The sequence below is a fragment of the Dromaius novaehollandiae genome, chromosome 8 (assembly GCF_036370855.1).
Source record: "Dromaius novaehollandiae isolate bDroNov1 chromosome 8, bDroNov1.hap1, whole genome shotgun sequence".
NCBI lineage: Eukaryota > Metazoa > Chordata > Aves > Casuariiformes > Dromaiidae > Dromaius > Dromaius novaehollandiae.
The window spans coordinates 13,647,111-13,668,827 of NC_088105.1; the positions used below are offsets into that span (position 1 = coordinate 13,647,111).

The 21,717-nt window shown below is 42.4% G+C and overlaps 1 protein-coding gene across 5 annotated transcripts in view; it reads left to right on the forward strand.

Annotated features, from left to right (window-relative positions):
• MTA1 (metastasis associated 1) overlaps positions 1 to 21,317 on the forward strand; it is a 90,778-nt gene extending 69,461 nt beyond the window's left edge. For 2 of the 5 annotated variants that reach the window (XM_064515724.1, XM_064515725.1), the window contains 3 exons: positions 11,476 to 11,507; positions 14,281 to 14,432; positions 19,662 to 21,317. In XM_064515724.1, coding sequence (XP_064371794.1) covers positions 11,476 to 11,507; positions 14,281 to 14,432; positions 19,662 to 19,800 — 323 coding nt within the window. In that variant the 3' untranslated portion in view covers positions 19,801 to 21,317. Of the gene's footprint in view, positions 1 to 6,308; positions 6,321 to 11,475; positions 11,508 to 14,280; positions 14,433 to 19,661 lie in introns of all 5 variants that reach the window. The other 3 variants (XM_064515726.1, XM_064515727.1, XM_064515723.1) reach the window with 2 other exon arrangements.
• The last annotated feature ends 400 nt before the right edge of the window (positions 21,318 to 21,717 follow it).

Consider the following 21,717-nt stretch of genomic DNA (forward strand, 5'->3'; position numbering starts at 1 on the left):
AAACAGATGGGTGGATGTTTGGTAGAGCTATTCCTGGCCTGGAGCCAGTTTGTGTCAGTGTGACTCAGAGCACAGCTTCCTGTAGCCTGGCATGTAGGGCTGGTGTGTGAGCCCAGGCTGGTAAGGCTTGCTGGCTCTGGGCGTGGATAGCTAATGTCTATTTTCTGTGCTGTGCCAGAATTGGGAGTGTGGTGCTGAGGCTCCTCTATGTCTCTGGATGGAGTCACATAGACTTACTGGTTTGGGGGGCTGCTGGTGGGAAGGGAGAGGAGGAGGTGAAAGGATAGGAAGAGCCCATGCTGGAGTCACTGCGGAGAAGAGGTGAACAGCACCAAGAATGATGAAGCTTGGCTACCAGAATTTAGGAGCCAGTGAGTTTAGAGCAGAATAAAAGGGTTAAAATGAACCCATTTGTCCAGAAGTGATGGTTTTTGGAGTGTACCAGTCCTAAAATACAGGAAAAAGATGATTGAGAGTGAAATTGAAGTATTATAAATATCAGTTTGCCGAAACAAATCAGATTCTTCTTTATAAACATGGGTACGTATGTGGAGTTACTATAGATACTACTGGGAAAGGGTTTTTTTCCCCTCTTAATGATGCATCATAGTGGTACACTGGCTGGTTTAGGCCTTTGTATTGTACGATTGTACTAACAAGAAAAGCTGATGTTAGAAATGCTCTGCTACAGCATAGAGAGACTAAAATTCTCTCTGCACAAATTCAGTTCCAAATGAAAGGCTCTTTGTCCACCAGTGTTTAAGTAGTTTTCAGTGATATTTTTACTTACTGCAAAACTGTATGAAATATCCAGTTTTTTTCTCTCTCCTGCTGACATGCTGTGTTGGTGGCACCTGTGAGACACGTGGTTTGGATAGTTTGCTCTGTCAGTCTCTGAAATGTCTTGGTGGGCAGCTGGTAGTACGGTGGGCTTTAGCTGAAGTGTCCCTGCTGAAAGCTGGTGGTAAAAGCCCTTTGGTGCTGGGCTACTACTTCCAAAGTTGTGGGGGGAAAGTATCTCAGCTGCTGGAAATTCTGGCTGGTTGCTGAGCAGATGGTCTATGATGAGTTTGTAAGAACTGGCCAAAAGGAGAGCCTTACAGCACTATGAAAGCCAGAGACTGTTTTGCAAAGAATAAGCCTGATATTAACTAGTATTTTTGCCTAGTGTAAAGTATGTAGATCCATGTTTATACACAGATATTGGTGGCCCGGTTTCTCAGGCATTTAAACTTCATAGCACCTACCTTCATTTAGAATTGGACTATACAACATTGCTGAAAATCAAACAATTCATGTTGTTTTTTGCATGCTTTTTCAGGCACCACTGCTGGAAGATTTTCCTCTGAGGCTTTTCCGCCCCTTGGTAGTTCGGTGGATGGGTGGTTAGAATTCAGCCCTCAGAAAAGTTAATTAATTGACATGCCTTGAACATTCTTGGATAAATGGAAATAGTTCCTAAATGATTAGTTGTGCCAAAATAACACCTAAAGGTAGAGGGGATGGAGAAAGGAGACCTAGGCTAGGTGCCTATGCGGGTTGATCAGCCTGAACTCTCTGTGAAGAGAGGTAGTAATGGGAACAAAGGAAAGACAAAGGAAAAGGGGAATCTTAATGGTGGGAGATGAAGAAAGAAAAGGAAAGGCGACTGTTGTTGCGGCAGCCCAAGCCAGCAAAACTAATTATGGAAAGGTTGGACGTTGCTGAACTTGGGAGTACTTTAGAATTTTCCTCTGGAATTTAGTTTGCTTTTATCTCTTGCTGCTGTAACTCTTTAACTTTTCTTTTTCTGAATCATCTGTGTTTGTCTAACCCTGGAGAGATGAATTTTGTCAAGCTTTGAATATGATTTGTCTGGCTAGACCTCCAAAGTTGAGGCTTATACTTGAATTCTAAGAACAGATAAACATACTTCATTTCATCTCCTCATCTCTCTTCTCTCCCCCTGGTCCATTGTATAAGAAAGGTGTAGTTTGTTCTTCTGCATTTTTGTTTATTACTTCTCCTTTAAATCTTATTGGAGGCGTCATTAGGCATGCAGTGGCCTTCCTGGCTGTTCTTCAGCTTTAGGCTAGCATGGAAAAATTCCTGCAGATTGCTGGTTTTGGAACATTAAAAGTTCATGGAGTCTCAGAAGCTGTAGAATGCAGTGAGCTGTTAAAAATTTATTAGTCTATTCCTTCTTTTTTTCTTTTCCCTTTTTTTTTTTTTTTCTCCTCATTAATGTTCTGGAGCCTGCCTGACAATATTCAATGGAGAGGATGTTTTATGTTCTGGACCCTGGTTACTTTTGTCCACACATGGGGTCTATGTGATACTCATTTTGTGCAAATTCCTACGGGGTGGGTGGAGGGAGGGAGCACTGTTGGACTTTGTTCTCTCTTGCACCACGTTAGCTTTCATCTGATTGAATTTGTTTTTCAGGGTCATCACATGCGCTATAAAAATTGGCAGAAAGAAAGAGAGCATGAATGAGTAGCTGGAATAAAAGGAAGGCTTTTCCCAGCAGCAAACTTAATGCTGAAATAAAGTGATGGTGGATCATGCTCCAAGTAGTATGTTGAAAAATTAGGGAGGGTTCATAGAAGAGCCATGAAAATGGTGAAGGGGCTGGAAAACACACCTTTTGATGGAAAATGTTTTTATCAAAGAGGAAATTGTAGATGTTTGTCACTACTGACAGGAGCAGCAGAAGTGTGATAATAAAGGGCTTTTTAGTCTAGCCAGGAGTGGAATAATAAGCTGTTGTAGCCAGAAGGTACAGCAGAAAAACTTAGGCTAGAAAAAAGCTGCAAATTTTTGAATGAGGTTAATTAACTGTTGAAATACCTTGCTTCCACTGCTGGGAATTTCTTAAACAAAATGGAATGATCTAATTTAATGTGTTCTGGTTCATTGTTTCTCACCTCCTCTTGAGGAAATATGAATGAACTCCTAGAACTGGAGGCATTATAGCTTCATCAGCCTAGCGTGGCATTGGATTTAATTATCAAGAGATGAGTGTGAAAGTGGAAACACTGCTCTTGATCAAAGACAGCTATTGAGGTGGGACTACAGGGAAGTACTTTAGCATCAGCTGTGTAGGAAGCCAGACTTATTTCACAGGTCTCTTCTGGTTACTTAGACCTTACATAAAATTTGATTGTTGCTTTGCAGTACCTGGTTGTATTAACTGCATTACAATTCTTCCTTGATCAGCAGTGGCACTGGCTGCCTTTTTGAAGTTGAGAATAACCATCCAAAGGAAGTTTGTCCATCCGGGAATGACTTTAATCAAAAGAGAATGCTTTTTGGACGTGACTCGGACCTGTTTTCTCTAGATCTGGCTGTATCTGGCTAGATTGCCAAAATCAGTAGATGCATAGTAGTTGAGCAGATGGCTGTATATTCTGTGTATTTGTATCAGGCCTGGGATTCCTATGTGTGAGAGGACCTGTAGGAGAGTGTCTCGTGGGCCGGATCAAGTTATATGGAACAGCAGGGGCAGATCTGGTCCCTGAGCAATGGTGGAATATAAAATGGAGAACAGCTAATTAAAAAAGATCTCTGAATGGGCTGGTGTCTGAGGCAGTGGCCAGTGACCCTGATGTTTTACAGTCTTTCTAGAGGTGATGAAAGCAGCTAGCAAATCAAGAGGGCATAAAAGATGTAAGGGTGGCCAGCAGGGACACCGTTTCCTGAAAAGCATACAAAACCTGAGGAGAGAAGTAGAAAAATAAGGTGAGCATTTGCTGAGAAAGTTAATGGTATAAATAGCTGTAAAGTGAACCTCCAGGAGACAGAGGAGAGCGTCCTGTTCCTTTTTGAAGGTGAGACTATGGTCTGTCCAGTTGAAACAGGTTGCACTTAAGAGTGCTAGCAGCAAACGTGCTGGTGTAGTGATTATGCAGTTTTGCAGTACTGGAGATAACTGTACTGGACACAGTGTAAACAGAGGCAGCATTAGGGAAAGTTTTTAAAAGGGTATATACAAAGGTGGAAGTGTTAATGGTGAATCAGTGCTCTGTCAGGTGGCAGGGGAGTTTGAAAGCTTATCCGATAATCTTTTTTTTGTAAAAATGAATGGATAAAAAACTGTTCAGCCATGTGCAGCAGAGCTTGAAAAGGGGAGACAGGTTTAAAAAACAAACAAACAAAAAAACAACAACATGCAGTATTGCCTTTCCCATGCTCATGAGCTGACCCCAGATCTGAAGATCAATGTGTGTTTCATCTGCTTTCAGGACTGGTTAAGAGCACAGTAAAGTAGTATTCTGAAGCCCAGAGGAACTCGGGTTCCCTTTGGTCAAAAATAAAGCAAACATTGAGTAGAACATAGCGTAATCCTGTTTTAGGGCAAGTTTCTCAAGCATCATGATTGCTTATCAGTTCTCGTTACTTAGATACTAGAATAAAAGAGCCTCTGTTTGATTTTACTGGCATGGGATAAAATGAAATCTCTGAGTCAGTGTTGCCTGAGACTGCAGACAGATGCAGCCGTATCCGTACACAGAGTAGCTGTCGTGAACCACTATAAAGAGTGCCTAGTTAACTAGTGGAGCTGATTAAAGAGTTAAATTTTTGGTTTTGTGACAAAAAGAGAGAACAAGGGAGAAAAATAAGCGTGGGGATTTACTGTATTTTTTAACCCTATTTAAAAGTTCAGAAAATTTATCTTGTTTCAATTTAGACCATCTTTTTTAAGTGCTCTTTCAGAAGATCTGTGTGACTTAGAAATTATCATGGAGGAGCATCTGCAAAAAAAAAAAAAAAAAATATATATATATATTATATATAGTTTTGAAACATTTCACAACTTTTTGAAAGCTGCTGCCCTTTGAAACTTTTTTAGTTGAATTCCATTGATTTAAACTTTCTTGCCAAGCTTCATTTGCTACCCTGTTTCTTTAAAAGTGTCTAATTATTGAATTTGCTAATTATTGAATTTGTGCAAATGATAGCCCCACAGGACTGGGGGATCTCCTCTCTTTCTTAGACTTGATTTTTGAAAGGCTGCTATGCCCAAAGTGAAGTCGCTTTGAGGCTTAGATCTCCACTTGAGGACTAGAGTGCAACTTGGTCGTGTAATCATGTAACGAATAAGAAAGCGTCTGTCCGAGCCACAGTTGCAGCCTGTGCATGTGCAGGGGTTACTTCCTAGGTGTGCTCTTTTAATGAATACTGCAATACTGCCGCTTCCTTGCTTTAGATTACATGCCAAAAGTACAGATTATTTCTGAGAATTTTTACTTAGCATTTTATATTCAGTTGTGAAAACATTTTCACTTATCTTCAGCTTAGCCATTATACTGTGGTTAGCTCTTTTTGCTATTATGGAGAATAATGGAATTTTGATATTATGGGGAATATGTTTGAAACAAGGTCAGGAAGAGACGGGCTTCACAATCTGCAGATCAACTTATGAAACATACTTGATTTGTGAGGGATAGCACAGCCTAAGATGTATATGTTAACTGGGTGAGAGTAGAGCGCTTGTCCTAAGGCAGTGTTAAATGTGAGAGGAAATAGGTAGTTAAGTGTGTAGGGGCAGAACTGCAAATGACCTTGAAGATGCAGATCCTGAACTCGCAAACATAAGGGGCATCTACATGTGTGATACATATGTGTAAGTGCAAAACTCCCAGTTCTAAGACCAGCGACTGATTTGGTTGTGTCTAGCTCCCATAGTTTGGAACAACAAATCCTGAAGTGAGGTGCATGGTTTTACTGCCTCCCCAACATGTCACAGCCAGATGAAGGTGAACAGTAGTGATTCACTCAACACCGAGATAGGTGGTAGCTCTTCAGTCTAGACATACCTACCACAGGGCAGCTGCTGCCTTCTTGGCTCATTGCAGCTGGGTGTTACTGCCTAGAAAGTATTAGTAGGGTCGTTTGAAGTGCTCCTAGCACATGCTCCTGCTTTGCATGAAGACCTCATCTGCGAGATACTGTGAAGCAAACTAATGTCATGTGGTAGACTGAGCATTTCAGGAACTACTGTCCATCTACATCAGGAACTACATCCGACAAGGCTGATATGGGAAGGTTAGTGGAAGGACGTGGGTAAAGAACTGTTGCTTACTCAGATCAATAACTCTTCTTTGTAGAATCTCGTATTTGGAATTACTGTTCGTTTAATGTTGTCCCAGGTTTATTCATCCAACAGAGAAATGTGATCACCCCTGTGTTTCATTACAACCAAAACAGTCTGTGTTTCTGTATATGTTGCATGGGACTGGACTACTGTATTCTGAACTGTGTTAAGCTTTCCTTTTTAAAAAAAAAAATTAAATTTTTTTTTCCTTTTCCTTTGCCAATCTTGGTAGGAACTTACTTAGGTAAGTAAATTGCAATTTTAACATTGTTTTTAAGTACAACAGAATTTTAAGAAAATGTTAGTCCAGGTGGTGTTTGGTACAGTTTATGCTCTGTTCTGCTTGTTGCACTTGCATTCCTGAAAGCTTATACTCTACTCGTTGATTGTCAGAAGGTGGACACTCAGTCTGTTTACAGCTGTAACACTCTTGGCAGTTTAAGAAAGAGAGCTTGCAGTGTATGTCTATATGTGTCAACACACAGACTACTTGAAGCAAACCAGTAATTTGGAGATAAAATCCTTGTTCATCAAGTCTTGTTCATGCATGCATATTGCTTTTTTTATAGCCCGCTCAAAACGCAGTACTGGTGATATCTTTGTTACGGCTGGGAAGGATGGAATCCCGGGAGGAGGATTTCTTTTGAAAAAGGAAAGTGTATATAAAGAGTGCGTGGCTTTTGAAATCACAGCCATGTATTTTAGTGTAGCTTATATTTAAAACCTGCCAAGTGTGAGAATATTTGCTAAATTTTCTGTTCATTGCGATTGAAGATGTACTTATGAATGTTGTCGTATATCGCGTGATTTGCATGATGCTTCCCTTTACTAAAGAGAAGTAAAACCAAAACAGCCTCCATGACTAATTGCTTGTTGTCCTGATTGATTTAAAAATATATATATATATAAATTAGGCTCATATGAGATGAAGGGGCCATAGTTTTGTGCATAGTGGATATGCCAATGACGGGGGTTAATAAGTTTTAGGAACTATAAATTAAACAACTGCAAGGTACATTCAGAGGCTGGAAGCTGAGCGGCTGCTCCTCCTTGGTACTAGGGTCAGCTCTGCACAGACTTCTTGTGCCAAACTATGAAACGGCCTGTAAATGCACAGGCCATGGTGTGGAAGTTCAGGCATGGAAGGGCATTGCTGTATTTGTACCCTACTAGGAACATGGTAATGCTTGGTGGTGCTTCTGCAGCTTCTTGATGCTTGCTTCCTGCTAACTTCCCCATGCTTCAGTCTGTTTGGATGGGATACTGCTGAGAGTTTGGGCTCTCCTGCTTCTGGCAATGGCAGCTCTGTATTGTGGGGAGCTAGAGAAAAAGGCGGTTGCCTTTGAGCTGTGGGAGTAATTTTTGAATAGTACCTCTGAGCTGGCAAGGTTGTCTTGCTGGACTCGCTGCAAGTAGGTTTGAATCAGTAAAAAGCATGCACATCCATGTCTCAGTCTTCTAGCGGGCTTGGATACGTTGGTCTTCTGCCTGACCTGGCAGCGGGATCCCCCGTTCCACTCGGTGTTGCTGGGTGGCAGCAGTTCCTCGCTCCCCTGCTGTGGTCTTGGTGTGTTATGCTTGTTGCTGCCCAAAATTCAGATTTGAGTATTTTCTGACTTTTTAAATAAATCTGAGTGTGCTAGATCCAAATGACAGGAGATTGTTACATGCAAAGAAAAAGACTGGTTAGCTGAGAGCTTCTCCGCTAGTCTCATTCTAAGAATATTAAAGAAAGCTGCAAAGAAACAGCAGTATCAGAATTGTATTTGCTGTTTGTGATGGTCTCGCACCTTTTATTTATTTGTTGAAAGTGTATTTCTCTGCAGCTTTGATACTTCAAGAATGGTGGGTCATTAAGCCATAGTAACCCTCCATGACTTTTTTTGAGCTAAGATCTCATCCGTAATTGTGCTTATGCTTGAACAAGTTCTACGGCCTTCCTCAAGACTCGAGGCCTGCTTGGAGGATCTCACGTAGTATCTCTAATGTGATTAGTTGTTTTATTGCTACTTCAGTAACAGTGGGGCATCATCTGTGGTGAAGGAGATCTAGGCTTATCTTCAGATGTACATTTAATTTACCTTGTCTTCGTTTTATCGTCTGGAACTTCCTCTTTATTAATATGTGTAGAGGAGACTGGCAGGAGGGATTGAAAGGTAGCAGATTTTCTAGGGCCTTTTTTTTTTTTTCCCTGTAGTACAGAAAAAAATCTCTGATGTTCAGTTTTCAGAAAATATTTCAATTCCTTGGCTGCAAAAGACTAGGAAACCTGATTAGATTCACTGGGGGTTGTTACTGTTTGTGGTTTTAAGGGTTTGGTCAATCCTGAAAACACCTCCCCCGGCCCCCTTTTTTTTTTCCTTCACTTGAAGGAAGTTAATGTCACTTCTGACACAGAGGTCTAATTTCAAGTAGTTGGACTTTAGACATCACTGAAAGGAATGTCTGCACTTACTTCCCTGTGGCTTCTTAGACATCTTTCAATAAAATAATATTTAAAAAGTCTTCTCCTGGTCTCGTACTGGAGCTATAGAGGAGCTGCCAGAGCCCTGATAGATTTTACTCCTGGTTTATACTCATGTGCTCTCTTACTTTTTTAACCTGCTTGTGGATGTGTGTGAGAAATCTCTTTCAAGCCTTAAACTGTGAAAATGGAGCAAGCACATCAGGAAGGACCAAGTTTCACATGGTGGATTGTCTATCTATACCATTCCTTGCCCTGAAAACTCAGGATCGATTTAGTTCTTGGAGGTGCCTGTCTCATAGACCTCCTCTCTTGCACAGGGGCCACCACAAGCTCTTGGGCAAGAATCCATCTCTTCCAGTACGGATGCATCCTGTTGACTTGACAGCGAGTCTGAAATGGGTTGCAGATGTTATGCTGTCTCTCTGCTTCTCCTAGGTGGCCATTGTTGGTAAAAAGTATTCATTTAATAACAGTGCTTCAGTCGCACATAGATTCAGTGTAATGATTTTTATTGCAAAATAGAAGTAGTCTTTCAAGTGTCCATTTCTATATTTACTCTTTCATACTCCAGTTACCAAGGCGTGACTAAGGGAAAACTCTCAGGTATTTAAGGATTAATTTGCTAATCAATACCTTATTAGCGTGATAGCAAGGATGGAAATTGTATTGAAAATTGTAACTTTGTGTCCTATTTTATTGCAGCTAAAATTGACATGGGTCTCTAGCCTAATAGTAATAGTTTATTGGCGAGATGTGTCTACATTTTAGCCAGTTTTTTTTTTCTTTGCTATTTGAGGTTTCCGAAGCTTTGAGGCTCAGTTGGGAGCAGTTCTGCTCAGCCTTCCTTCAGTTTTGTGTCAGTCTCAACATCTCTTCTCACCAGGGAAGATTTGGGGTTAATCCTGATACATAGGAATAGTGCTGTCTGCTGTACATCCAGCAATAATCTTCTCGGCAGCAGCAGCCACACATCAGCTGCTCCAGTAGGCTAGACTTTTCTGGTATCAAGCATGTTCTTAGTATAAGAAAAGAGCTAATTCTGAGTGTGGTTAAAATAAAATATCTGGCTTCTCTCCAGGGACTAGCATCAGTTGATTTACATCTCGGAGCTCCTGTGAATGAGGGAAATGTTATCTTTCTGTTACGGAAGGGGGAAGAAAAGTACTAGAGCTTAACTCTTTGGACTGAAGTCAACAGACCGAGGTTGCATCCTGCTGGCTGTGCCGTTTCCGAGCATTTTGGAGCTCTCTGTCCATCCATCTCAAACAGCTGCTCCCAGCTGTGTTTTGAACGCGATTGCTGCTCCTACGTAGAAAGGAATAATTATCTGGAGCTCACATTGCCTTTGTCAGCATCCAAAGATTGTTACTGGTCGTCTTACTTGGTGCCTGGTACGTCTGTTCTACAGATTTGATGCAAATCTGGCAACTCTTTCTTCATCTTTGTGGATGCTTAGGCACTAAAGCACTGCAAAAAGTGAAGCTGTGGCTGTTTGAAGTAGGTAACAACATACCTCCCTGCCGAAATGGAAAATAACGTTTATATCAGCTGTTGATTTTAATGTGGTATCATGATAGTCAGTGCTCAGAAAAAGTCCCCTGTTCCCCCCTTTACCCTTCCCAGCACATTACTGTGCCATGTGTTTCCTGGCGTACTTGCTTAGTACATCGTGTTCAGTTTTACCAAGGAGAATTTCGAGGAGTCTGTTGGAGTACAGCCACAAATGTAAAAGTCAGTTTTTGCTGGGTTCTTAAAAAGCTTTGCTGTTTCATCACGGCTTAACTGGCTGAACAATGGGAAACTTCAGATGTCAAACCAAATGGATAGAGTTTGGGAAACTTGCTATAAATGTGAAAGCAGAACTAATAGCGATTACTTCTGCAGCTGGTGACTGTGTTTCCTGGTGCCTGTAGTACCTGTTGGTTTTGTTGTACTGAACTTCTTGGTTCTGGGCCAGAAGGGGCTGAAAGATGCTTTGGTGCCTTGATGTTGATGAAGTAGTGTTTTCTGGGAGCTTGCATCCTAGAAACCTAAGAAGTGGTAACAAAAAGGTTTAGTAGGACTTGTAGTCCATTCTGTGCCATACCTTGCTGCCTTAAAGCAGCACTTCATTATATCCCAAGACTTCTGTGTGTCCTCTAAGGTCTCATGTATATAAGGCACAGTTTGGTACGTGCACTGGATCGCACCTAAAACATGGACTTTTGGCAGTGTGATAGGGTGTCTTGTAGAACAGCAAATGGCAGTCTAATAAAATCGAGCCTTTGTGCTTGGTGCTTTACGGTGCTGCTTACGTTACTGGAGCGCGGCTTTGTGTGATAGGCAGAGTTTCTGTGCCTGTGACTGGCAGAGCTAAGCTAATGGCAGTATTTATGTGCAGTAGGTTGAGAGCAGTTTAGCAGATATAATCTGTTTGCTAACAGTTTGTAGGTCGCGTCTGAGCTGAAGCGTTCCCTGGGGATCCAAGGATGATAGGAAAGATTTTTTGCGTGTTGCTGTCTTGACAGTATGATACCTTCTTCTTTCGTCTTCTCCTTGATTTCAGTAAATTCCTCAAAAGATAAAATAAAAACCCAGATTTTTTTTTCCAAAGAATTGAGGAAAATCTTAGATGTGAAAGAGGCAGTGTACTTTCAGCAGTAGTTTGAAGAAAGGTATGAATGAATGGAGAAAAGAATGAGCGAATGGAACAGTTTTGTTTTTTTTTTTTTCCTTCTTTTTAATTTGCAGGCCCTGCTCTTCAAAATATGTTGTTAAGGAAGCTGTTTTCTTAGTTACCTTTCAAGGAGGGGAGAAGTTAGTTTGGTAGAAAACTCTTGTTTCAGCAAAGCAACCCAGTTGCAAACATAGCTGCGTGTGTTTTGATTTTGTACTTTTTCTGTCTTGGAAAAGCAATGGTCTTACCAGCTCTATTCTCTTTCCTGTTTGTTAGGTCTGCCTAACCACGGACAAACCAGACAAATGGTAAGAGAATGTTCATTTAACCAAAACAAGGAAAAGCAAAAGAAGAATTATTAACACTCTTTAGATAGAATACCCCTTTAAACTGTAGTATTTCACTTCTGTCTTTGCTGTTTACAGCTGGTCATACTTACTGATTCTTGCTGGAAAATTAAAAAATATATATATATATATCTTTGGGCATATGGAAGGTCCAAGTGCTCAACTAAAATTTAACGTCCAAATCAGTATATGTAATTGAGATTCTGTTTTGAATGGAACATTTTGTTTCTGCTCATACAGAAAATGAGTGGCTGTTTATAGCAAAGTCCTGGGATGTGTTTCTAGGTGGAATGTGTTTCACTGAAGGAGGAAGGCTTAAATGATGGAAGGGTTTGTTTGGCAAACAGTTCCTTTATTTTTTTTTATTTTTATTTTTTTTAGGAAGTCGGTGTGCAAGTTGTCTGCTGAGAATGCTTGTTTTTTTTCTGAGTAAAAATGATTCCTAGCCTTTCATCCATTATGCTGAGAGTTTTATCAAAGGACAGAAGCAAATAGCCAGTCTGATTGATATTTCTCTGGCAAAATGCTTTCTCATGAAATTCCTGTGTGCGTGAAGGGGCCAGCACAAAGGCTGTACATCGTTTCCCCACTTTCCGATGGCTTTTGTGGGACCTTGATGTTATGTCTCCTCACTCATGGGAGACGACTTCAAGCTTAAATTTTTGCCACAAAGCATCTCCTCCTTGTGTTGATAGAGTGGAGCTTGCCTCATTAGGTGAGCTGCCACCGTGTATTAGTGTCACTGGAGTCACTCTGACATGGGTAAATCTGCAGCAGGTATGAATGGTGGTTACTGAATAATGATCACAAGTATTGCTAAATGTACGAACGCTCTTGGATAGTGCGTGATATCACGTGGATAGGCTAGAACTGGAGCATGCTAGTCTGTTTGTAATAATGGAGCATTCAGTCTGCTTGTTACTTGAGCATCTGATATGAAGTGGTAAATTGTATTCCTCATTGAATTTGGTTTCACTTCTTGTCACTGAGACAAGAGTCACTGAGACTGGCTACTTGTTTGTGTCTGCTGTATAAACCAACTCAGTGCAGTGGGAGAAATCTGTGATGACCGACCTAACGTTTTCAGCTACAAGGGCGAAAACCCTGAACTGTCTTGATTTCTGGTTGCGTGATAAAATGTTCTACTGAACTGAAAATTAAAGGTCCATGTTTCAGGATGTGCCACTGGAAGCACATTGCTCTGTGCAGGTAGAGAAAAGGCAAGCTTCAAGCACATGGGATACCTTTATATATTTCCAAAATCTTTCTCTGGAGTTGTTCTCCTGCATATGTAGAAAGAGGGGAGAAAATACCCTTCTCAACACTAATGAGAAGGATTTTCTTGGGTAAAACTAGAGGGGGGAAAAAAAGCCAAACCTTTTATTCTAAGCCTTGTTCCTGATCAATCTCAAATGTGAAAGCTATTCTTGAAGTATTTCAGTGTTTTGCTGTGGTGCCAAAATTGTCTTGTATAACATGGAGCTGGACAACTAAGAAATTAAAATGTCTCTTGCACTGCTTTAAAGAGCTTAGGATTTTAAAAGGTGGGACTTTGTTTGCTTGGCTTTAAAGCTCTTATTTTTCTACAATAAGCAGATCTGTCTAGCACAGTTGATGAAGGCTGGTCAAAAGCAAGTCATCAGTCATTTTGCTGCACCCTGGCATTTAAGGGCCAAGTACCTCATGGCCAACCTTCCCTTTGGAGGTTGGTGTCCCAGGCCAGACATCCTCTTGCCTAGTGCTCTGGTCCCATTTTGGGGACAGAATGGGAAGACTTGGTGCATCTGGGGAGATGGTCTGATCTGGGAGGATGTACCAGAATTATTCTATTGGGACACTTTTTTGACCAGCTTTAATCTATGCATATCAAATATTCTAGGCCCTCATTCTGCACCTTTCCTGACTGTTACTGATTTCTGTGGGATTTCTCAATGTGCTAATCAGCAGCAAGAGCAGGGGCAGCAGAACGGCCTTCCAAATGATCAAGGACAGCTGCATTTGAGAAGCTTTGCTCCCTTTGCTCCCTTGCATCTGCACCTCTCTTAATAAGAACTTGTACTTTTTCAGTTGAGTGGAAGGGGCTATTTGTGGGTCTGGAAAACAATAGCCATGTTGATTTGCAAAGCAAGTATATTATATATGAGAGATCTCTGTTGTTAAAATGCTACAAGGATTTTATGAAGAAAGATGTTAAGCTTCTAGTTCTAGGGTTTTTTTCAAAAACATATTTAATTATATACTATCCTCATTAAATGTTAACCTCCCTGGAGCAAAAAGGATATAGGTAAGTTTGGCATCCCAGAATAATTTTAACTTCTGAGTTTTATATCTTATTTGTTGTGTAGCTAGATTTCTTTCCCCCAAATCAGTAGAGTTACTCTAGATTTATGGTAGTGGCTGAAATCTAAGTCTTATACTCAATCTTTCAAGCCTGATGTCATCTTTTAGACACAAGCAACAGATTATTGGTGATACTTTCCACTTATTATTCATCCTATTGTTGGAGTATTGCAGTCCTGTTGTATATCGAAGGTGCCTAACTTCTAGTGCTTGTGGGCCATTGCACTTTTGCGAATGCTGCATTTGGTCACGGGCAAGAGGGGACATGTTTACCAGAAACTCTCAACATCTGATATGAAAACTTTAATCCTCCTTTCCTTTGTTTGAGTGCTTATCACATGCTACTGCAGGTCTGTTACAGTCCATAATTGTACTATTTTATGTATCACGTTAGGGACCAAGCCGAAACTTGCTGCTCAATGGGAAATCATACCCAACAAAAGTCCGATTAATTCGTGGTGGATCCATGCCTCCAGTGAAAAGGAGGAGGATGAACTGGATTGATGCACCAGATGATGTTTTTTACATGGCCACTGAAGAAACCAGGTAGGAGACTTGATCTTTTCAGAGGGTTTAAGGGAGGTGTTTTGGTTTCTGTTTCTTGTGGGTGCTGCAGCTGATTTTGTGGTTAGTTGGCAATCTCTTTAGCAGAGCTGTTGCTACATATTGAATGCAGAATCCACTTCAGATGTTTAGTTGAACAAAGGCTGCGACATACCTAATCCTGACTGATGTGCCTAATCATGCACCTGCATTCCAGAGCAAGCAGATTCTTTTTCTTCCTGAACCATTCCTGTAGGAGATGGGTAACAAGGAGAGGAAGACTGAAATGGGGAGTTCACCTGGCTTCAGACCCATAAATGCCTTTGGAGGTCCCATCTCAGTAACGGAATAGAGGCCTTCTGACTCATGGATAACACTGAGGCACAGAGCTGCTTGTACCTGAGGTTCTGCTTGCTATTAAAGCCTGGATTAGTTTGCATCCAGAACTGTGTTAGTAGAACATTGAAAGCTGCTGACTTATGCCTGGAGACAGCAATGCTTGTTCCGCTCTTGTAGTGCTCCTCCCTTGTGCATACGAGATCAGATTCTTTAGGCCAGGATAAGGTTTTAAGGCTGTGTGCACCCTGGATGCCCTCTTGCATGCTCAAGTCTGTTACATTACTTCTCAGTTTGTCTCTCCAAGAGTCTGGCTGAGTAATGAAATATGGCAAGTGGCACAGAGGGTTGAGTTGCCTATTTCTTCGGTGTTTTCCCCCCCACTAGTAGTTAAGCCTTGCAGTGCCCATATTCCTTCTTCATGCACTGCTGCTTATGCTAGTCTTTCTTGCTACTTTGCCCACAGAATAAAGATAAGGGAAGAAAACTTTTCTTGCATGAGTTTCAGGTTAAACTCCGTATACAGGCTGTGGACAATGCAGTAGAAGCTATGTGGCCTGATCCCTAAAGCAAGGCTTTTGTGGCTGTTTTCTCAGTACTGTATTATTCCCAGGAAAGGAGGACTACTGTTAGGTGTGGTGAGAAAGGTAGAGACCATTTCTTGTGCTGTTTCCTCCTAAGGACTCGATGTCTCTCTCCTGGGTAACCTTGAGGAAGGTCAGAGCAAAGCTGCAGGCTGTCTCTTTGGCTGTCTCTGCAAGCAGAGGTGCCTTCTAGCTTCCTCATCTGCATCTGAAGGCTGGAATTACCAGCTGCTGTCAGTATCGCTGCCCTGGCAGACAAAGAGACAGAGTACTGGTCTCTTCCTCCAGTACCTGGCAAATGGAGACTTAGGAATTGCTGGACACTAGAGTCCAGACAAGTAACCAAGGAAGATGTGAGTTTTGATTACTCAGTTCCCTGTGCTACTACTAAATTTGAACTGTGCATGGTGGTCAGTCCTGACATCCTCAGCCTCTTTCTTAGTGTCCAGAGCATTTCAAGTGTCAGGTGACTCTTCTGCAGGCCCAGTGCCAAAGGTCTCCTTTGTAGATAGGCTGAGAGTGGTAATGTTAGTTACTAACAGCTGATCCATTGGACCATCAGGTAAATAAGGCATCACTGATGATAGGGGGCTGTGTGTAGGAAAACCCCTAGTTTTGAACTCAGAATATACATTCAATTCATTTCCCTGTCAGATATGTGTCTGTGGATGCCTCTAATGCAGCTGTGTGTTTCATGTCTGTCTCCCTCTCAAGAAGCAACGCAATCTGCTCTACCCGACTCAGCTGGGACAGCTTCAGATCCTGAAAAGCCATAGGGAAGGAAATAAGGAAAAGCATTTACTTCAAAGGGAAGAACTGATCTTCAGTATAAACGTGTACTGCTCAGTTATGGCTGTCTAGTACCTTTTTCATATTAAGGCATATTCTAGGACATAAAGGACACAATAATGACTAGATGTCTCTGAAAGCAATGCCACAAAAAGTTCGTAAGCCCTGTACATCTTGCACCTTCAGTCTCTGTGAGGTTGCTGTGCATATGAATGAAGAACTGCTTGTTCCTTCAAGGACCTGCTATAAATGCCAGGATGAATTCCAGTGAGATCCAAACAAGCTGATGGAAGTTGCAGGCGACCTCCATAAAATTTGAGTCCTTTTGGCCTGTAGTACCAGGTTTGCCCTAATGAAATGCTCTTCAGGAAAGACGACACACAGTACCTACCAAATCCTTGCTCAAAAAGGAGGGCTGAAGAAATCTCTTAGCATAAGGCCTGGATGTGTAACTTGGATGAATAAGTAGATTGTTAGACTTAAGGTTACTAATGTGTTCTCTTAAGTCCCTTACCAGTGTAACCCTGTTCGTTTGGCAGCACAGATGATGTATGCTGTGCTGTCTTTTCAAAGTATCTTCACTTTCTCCCTTTCTACTCTTCTTTCCGTGAGGTGCTGTGAAAGCAAGAAGTGGGATTCTTTCTATGATTGTAAGGAGAGTGAGAGAGATGCTTAATTTTCAAGGGAAATGATTTCTCTTATTCTTGTTGTTCTCATGTTCCGGGAGAGAGGTACTGGGATCCTGTTACGGACTTTCAGCTCAGACAAATTCATGTGCCATTTCAAACACAGGATGTTCAGTCTCTTAGCTCAGTCCTTAGATGCTCAAAGCTTATTTCATAATCCTGAATCTACAGAACAATTGTTGACATATTTATCATCCAGCCCTCAAGAAATACTGCAGATTCCTGGTAGAAATGTCTCAGCCCTACTAGAAGGTCTTGCTCTTTGATCTCTGCAGAACAGTGAGAATATTCATCAAGTGTGGTATCAGCCATGAGAACAAGTTACTATAGGGCCAGAGAATTGCCTGCTCTTACAGCCCACTGACCAAGGCAGGAAAGATCCCTTCCACAGCAGCCACATTTCAAACGCAGAAATCATAGCGCAGTGATAGACATCAGCTCCGTAAGACCTTATCTCCTCCATTTTTAAAAAAAGAACGGGCTCCTTTGTCTGACAGACTTGCTGCTTAGCTGACTGATGAGTACTGAAAAGAGATGTTTGGCAGCCTGCTGAAAAGCAGAGAGGCCCGAGTGATGTAGCATTGTAAGCGGCACGGGTTTTCTGTTGGGCATTTCACCTCTAACTTTTCCCTGAACCATCTGCTGCATTCCAGCGTCAAGAATGTAAGGCTTGTTTGTGAGCTCTGAAACAATCTGAGCTTTGTGTTGCCTCCGTAGCAATCAATCTAACTTCAATATCTGCGTATCATCCTCCGGCTGAGGGTCAGACTGTTTTCAGCTGCAGAATGCAGGTTTTCCTAAGGTTTGGCCTCCCCCTTACCCCCTTTTGGGTAGTACTGTTGAGAATGGTACTAGAAAACTGGGTAGCTATGAGGGAATGATTTCAAATCTTGGTAGACTGAAAGGAATAAGACTTTGAATTCAGGCTTCACAGTAAGGAGCTTGGGGAGCTCAGTAGGTGTGATTTATGCAGAGGAAGGCAGGGGGTGACCTGATCAGAATCCAGGACTCCTGAGAGACTTGCTTCTGGTGGCAGGTGTCTTTCATACAGCACCCACCGATACCGTAGGGAGTCTGCTGGCTCCAAGTAGCTCAGCTTCAGCTAAATGAGTCTTGGAAAAATCACGGTTCACGACATCTCCCCTCTCCCCCACCCCATTTCAACTTTAGAAGTTGGAGAAATGGGGATGCTGAACAAACAAAAAGAAGTGTGTCTATTTGTGTGTTTAACCCCGATGTAGCAGGTGTGCTCTGTTCTGCAGGCAAAAAAAGCACATGAAGAGATGACCAAATCTGACCAGAGCTGGTTCAAAATCTTCAGCTGAAGTCACTGTTAACTTCTCAGTGATTCTGCTGGGCAGGGTAAATTTTAGGGGGAAAAGTAGAATTCCATCTAGAACGTGTTTTCTTTTGAGGAGAAAAGTGGCCCCAACAATGCCGAGCGACCAAAACTGCTTTCACACCTTGCTTTTAATTCCTCTGGGGCCCAAGTTATAAAACGTGAAAGTTGCCTTTGGGGGATAGATGGCAGTGTTTGTGAAGTGTAGCACTGATGAGGCAGCCCTTCCTCTGGCCCAGAATCTGCATGCTCGCAGTAAGTCAAACCATCTTAAAGGTAGGAGTCTGTAAGGGAGAAGCAGTCCTTCCTCACCAAACCCTCCTTGTTGGCCAGGTTCCCAAACTGATGGTAGGGTTCAGATATCTGTATTTAGTAAGTTCTGGTGAGCTATTCCTCTGTGAGAATGTATATATAACTTTCCTTTCTCACCTCTACATGCCTTTGACCACCACAACATCCCGTGGACATGACTTCCTCATTTTGACTATAAGCTGTGGGGTGTTTTTTTAGGTACTTATTTTAGCTCTAAGCCTGATATTGATGGAAAGCAGCAAGTAATCATCCTCTATTGACCCTTTCTACTTCATTTTGTTAAAATTTTAAACCTTGAGCGTGTCCCCCCATTTGTTCAAGCTGAAGAGTCCATTTACTTTCTCTCCTCTTGGAAGTCTGCTTCCTGCCTCTGTTTCCCTTCTTCTAGCATATAGGGAAACTCTTAACCAGTGTGAGATGTGAATTCATCTCCAGTTTCTAAGTTGGTACCATATAGCATGGGAGGAAGTGCAGAGTGTGAGAGGAAATTTCTGGAGAAAGATCGATGTGTTTGCATTATCTGCACCCAGCGTGGGGGGGAGCTCCAGTACTGGTTTACTTTTTAATAGCGGTCATAGGGCTCCCCTGTGGGAGTTTGGCCTTGCAGCATAACTCCATGGGAGACTAAGCGTTGCTGGCTTTGCTGCTTGTGCTCTGACGTCCATTTGGAAGAAGCAGCTGTGTGCACCTGCTCAGGAATGAGAATGTCGGAGCGAGCCCTGTGAGAGACAGATTAACGGGCGCGGAAGGGACCAAAGTTGCCAGAAGAGATTTGTTTGTAGCTTGGCTTTGCAGATTCCCGCAAAGCTATCTGCAGTGTGTCACACATGCTTGCCCACATCAAAATAAACCTCTAGTGATATGGAAGCTGACTGTTGTAACGGTTTCACATGTTATTATATTTACAATGTTGGGCTGTGACCCTACAAAGCTGGGTGAGAATGCCTTCCGCTGCGCAGAGGAATGATTCTGCAACAGAGGATGCAATTCTGTCTTCCCCGGTGGGTTTATGTAGCAGCAAACAAGTTCCCGGGGGAAAACACTGCTGGAGTAAGCAGCATCAGCCCCCCGTTAGTGAGCAGCCTATCCATGTGCAGGCCTGGTTTTGCTTGGAGGAATAGAAAAATCTAAAATGCCTAAGCATCTGCTCTCTGTAATCGGTTCCTTTCTTCTCCCCTCTCTACAGGAAAATCCGCAAGCTGCTTTCCTCTTCCGAAGCCAAGCGAGCCGCCAGACGCCCTTACAAGCCTATTATCCTCCGGCCCATGCAGGCAGTGCAGCTACGCCAGCCCATGAATGATGAACCCATAATCATCGAGGATTAACACACACTGAGCAGCTCTCGCCGAATGACGGTGGATCTGCCTGAAAGAATCTCTCCTCCAGCGTATACTTGAGTTTCTATGGCTACAGCGTTGAACTAACTGTTGAAGAGAGGGAACTTTTGAGGAACTGTTTTGCATCTTTTAAACCCTTAAAAGGAACTCAGCCCTGCTCTGAGCCTCTGACCACAGACTGCTCTCTCTTGCGCGCGCTCTCTCCTTCTCTCTTCTTTCTTTCTTTTTTTATTTTATTTTTGGTAGCCTATTTTCCCCTTTGCTTCTACCCCTTTTGTAGACAGGGGAGGGAAAGTAAGTTTAACTTATTAAGAGAATGTGGACTAGTACTTTTTAGCTTTGTTTCCTCTTCTGATGTATGAAGAGCTAGAACCCTTCATTTTGTGACTGAGCTCTCGTTGCAAAGCCGTTTTTACGAGGCTGTGTTGTAAGTTTTTTTTTTTTTTTTTAATTTTGTGGACGGTGCCATTTTTTATTTCATTTATATTATTTCTTTTGTAGATAAATTTCCAACCTTTAACTGATATTTGGAAATAAGAGCTGAAAGCCAGCCCCAGGTTCAGCCAGTTTTCTTTGGTCCTGTCCCTTATGTTTTTTGGATCATTTTTGCACGGCCAGTTGTGCTCCTGCACAAGACAGAAACAACTCAGGCTGAGAAAGGAGTGAGCTAAGAACTGAAGAACCTTGCAGAACATTACACTAACATTGTGTGCAGTGGAGGCCAGGCTGCCAGAATTAGGTGTCCTTATTCTAGTCGATCCCTGGGAGATCTGGCTTGTAGCATTTCTCTCAGTAACCAGCAGTTTGCGTGCTGCCTTCTCTCTGACATCTGGAATCCTACGTGCTGTTATACCACTGAGACCCAGCAGTAGGCCCAGCAGTCCAGCAAGTGTAATGAATTGCTTTGCTCTGGCTCCAAGAGTCAAGTACACCAATGCCCAGGGACATTTTGCTTAGAATTCTGAACCTGTTTGTGCGACGGTGTTTTTGGACACATCTCTCCCAGGACAAAACCTGGTTTCTCTTAAATTGCGTTCTTGTATGTTTCCCATTTTGAAGGGAATTTAAATTACAGCTGGGTTTTAATTTGAACACATTGTGTCTGAAATTAAGTGTTTTTTTCCTCCCTTGACATTTCTTGTGTTTGAGGTTTTTTGCATCTCTTGAACTTACTATGTATTTGCAAGTCTGTATAATTTCTTTTTCATATGTCTTCTCATTGCAGTGCATTTGCTGAATGCCCTGCTCTGTTTTGAAAGGATGTAAACTATCATTTGCAACTTGTGCTGATCTGTACATGTACCTGCCTCAAGCAGACACAGCATGTAATAACCCCCAAGTCATTCCATATGTGTCAGCAGTGAGATGAGCCAAAGTTGTATTTGGGTTATCACAGTCCAACCGTGATTCTGTGCAACTCTGCCAGCCCGCTGGGTTAGACAGAAAGGAATCCCCACAAAATGAAATCGATTCAGTTAACTTTACTTAATAAACCTGGAAAGTGAGCTTTTGTGAAACATCTGCTTTTTGTCTGTTCTGAAGCAGTCACCAGGCCCCTTGCTTGGGGTGCCATCTGGCTGGCGCGCTCGCCTCTGCGCCTGTCCCTCTGCGAGGTGTTGGGCTTTGAAGTGCCTGTGCAACTGTGGCGCTTCGCTGTGCGCCGGGGCCACTGTGTTGTGCAGAGCGAGAGGTTCGTGGTTTGATGCCACTAATACGCAGTTCGAGTATTCCTGACACTTCAGAAGCTGGCTCACTCCCGCCTGCGTTTGAGCACCGCCGCGGAGGCAGCGCCGAAGCTCTGAATGAGCCTTTTGTCTGCGATGGCTCACACATCTTGCTGATCGGTGCTGTGAAATGTGGTGGGGTGAAATCCCTGTGGGCTGCGTGCAGAAGACGTTGACATTT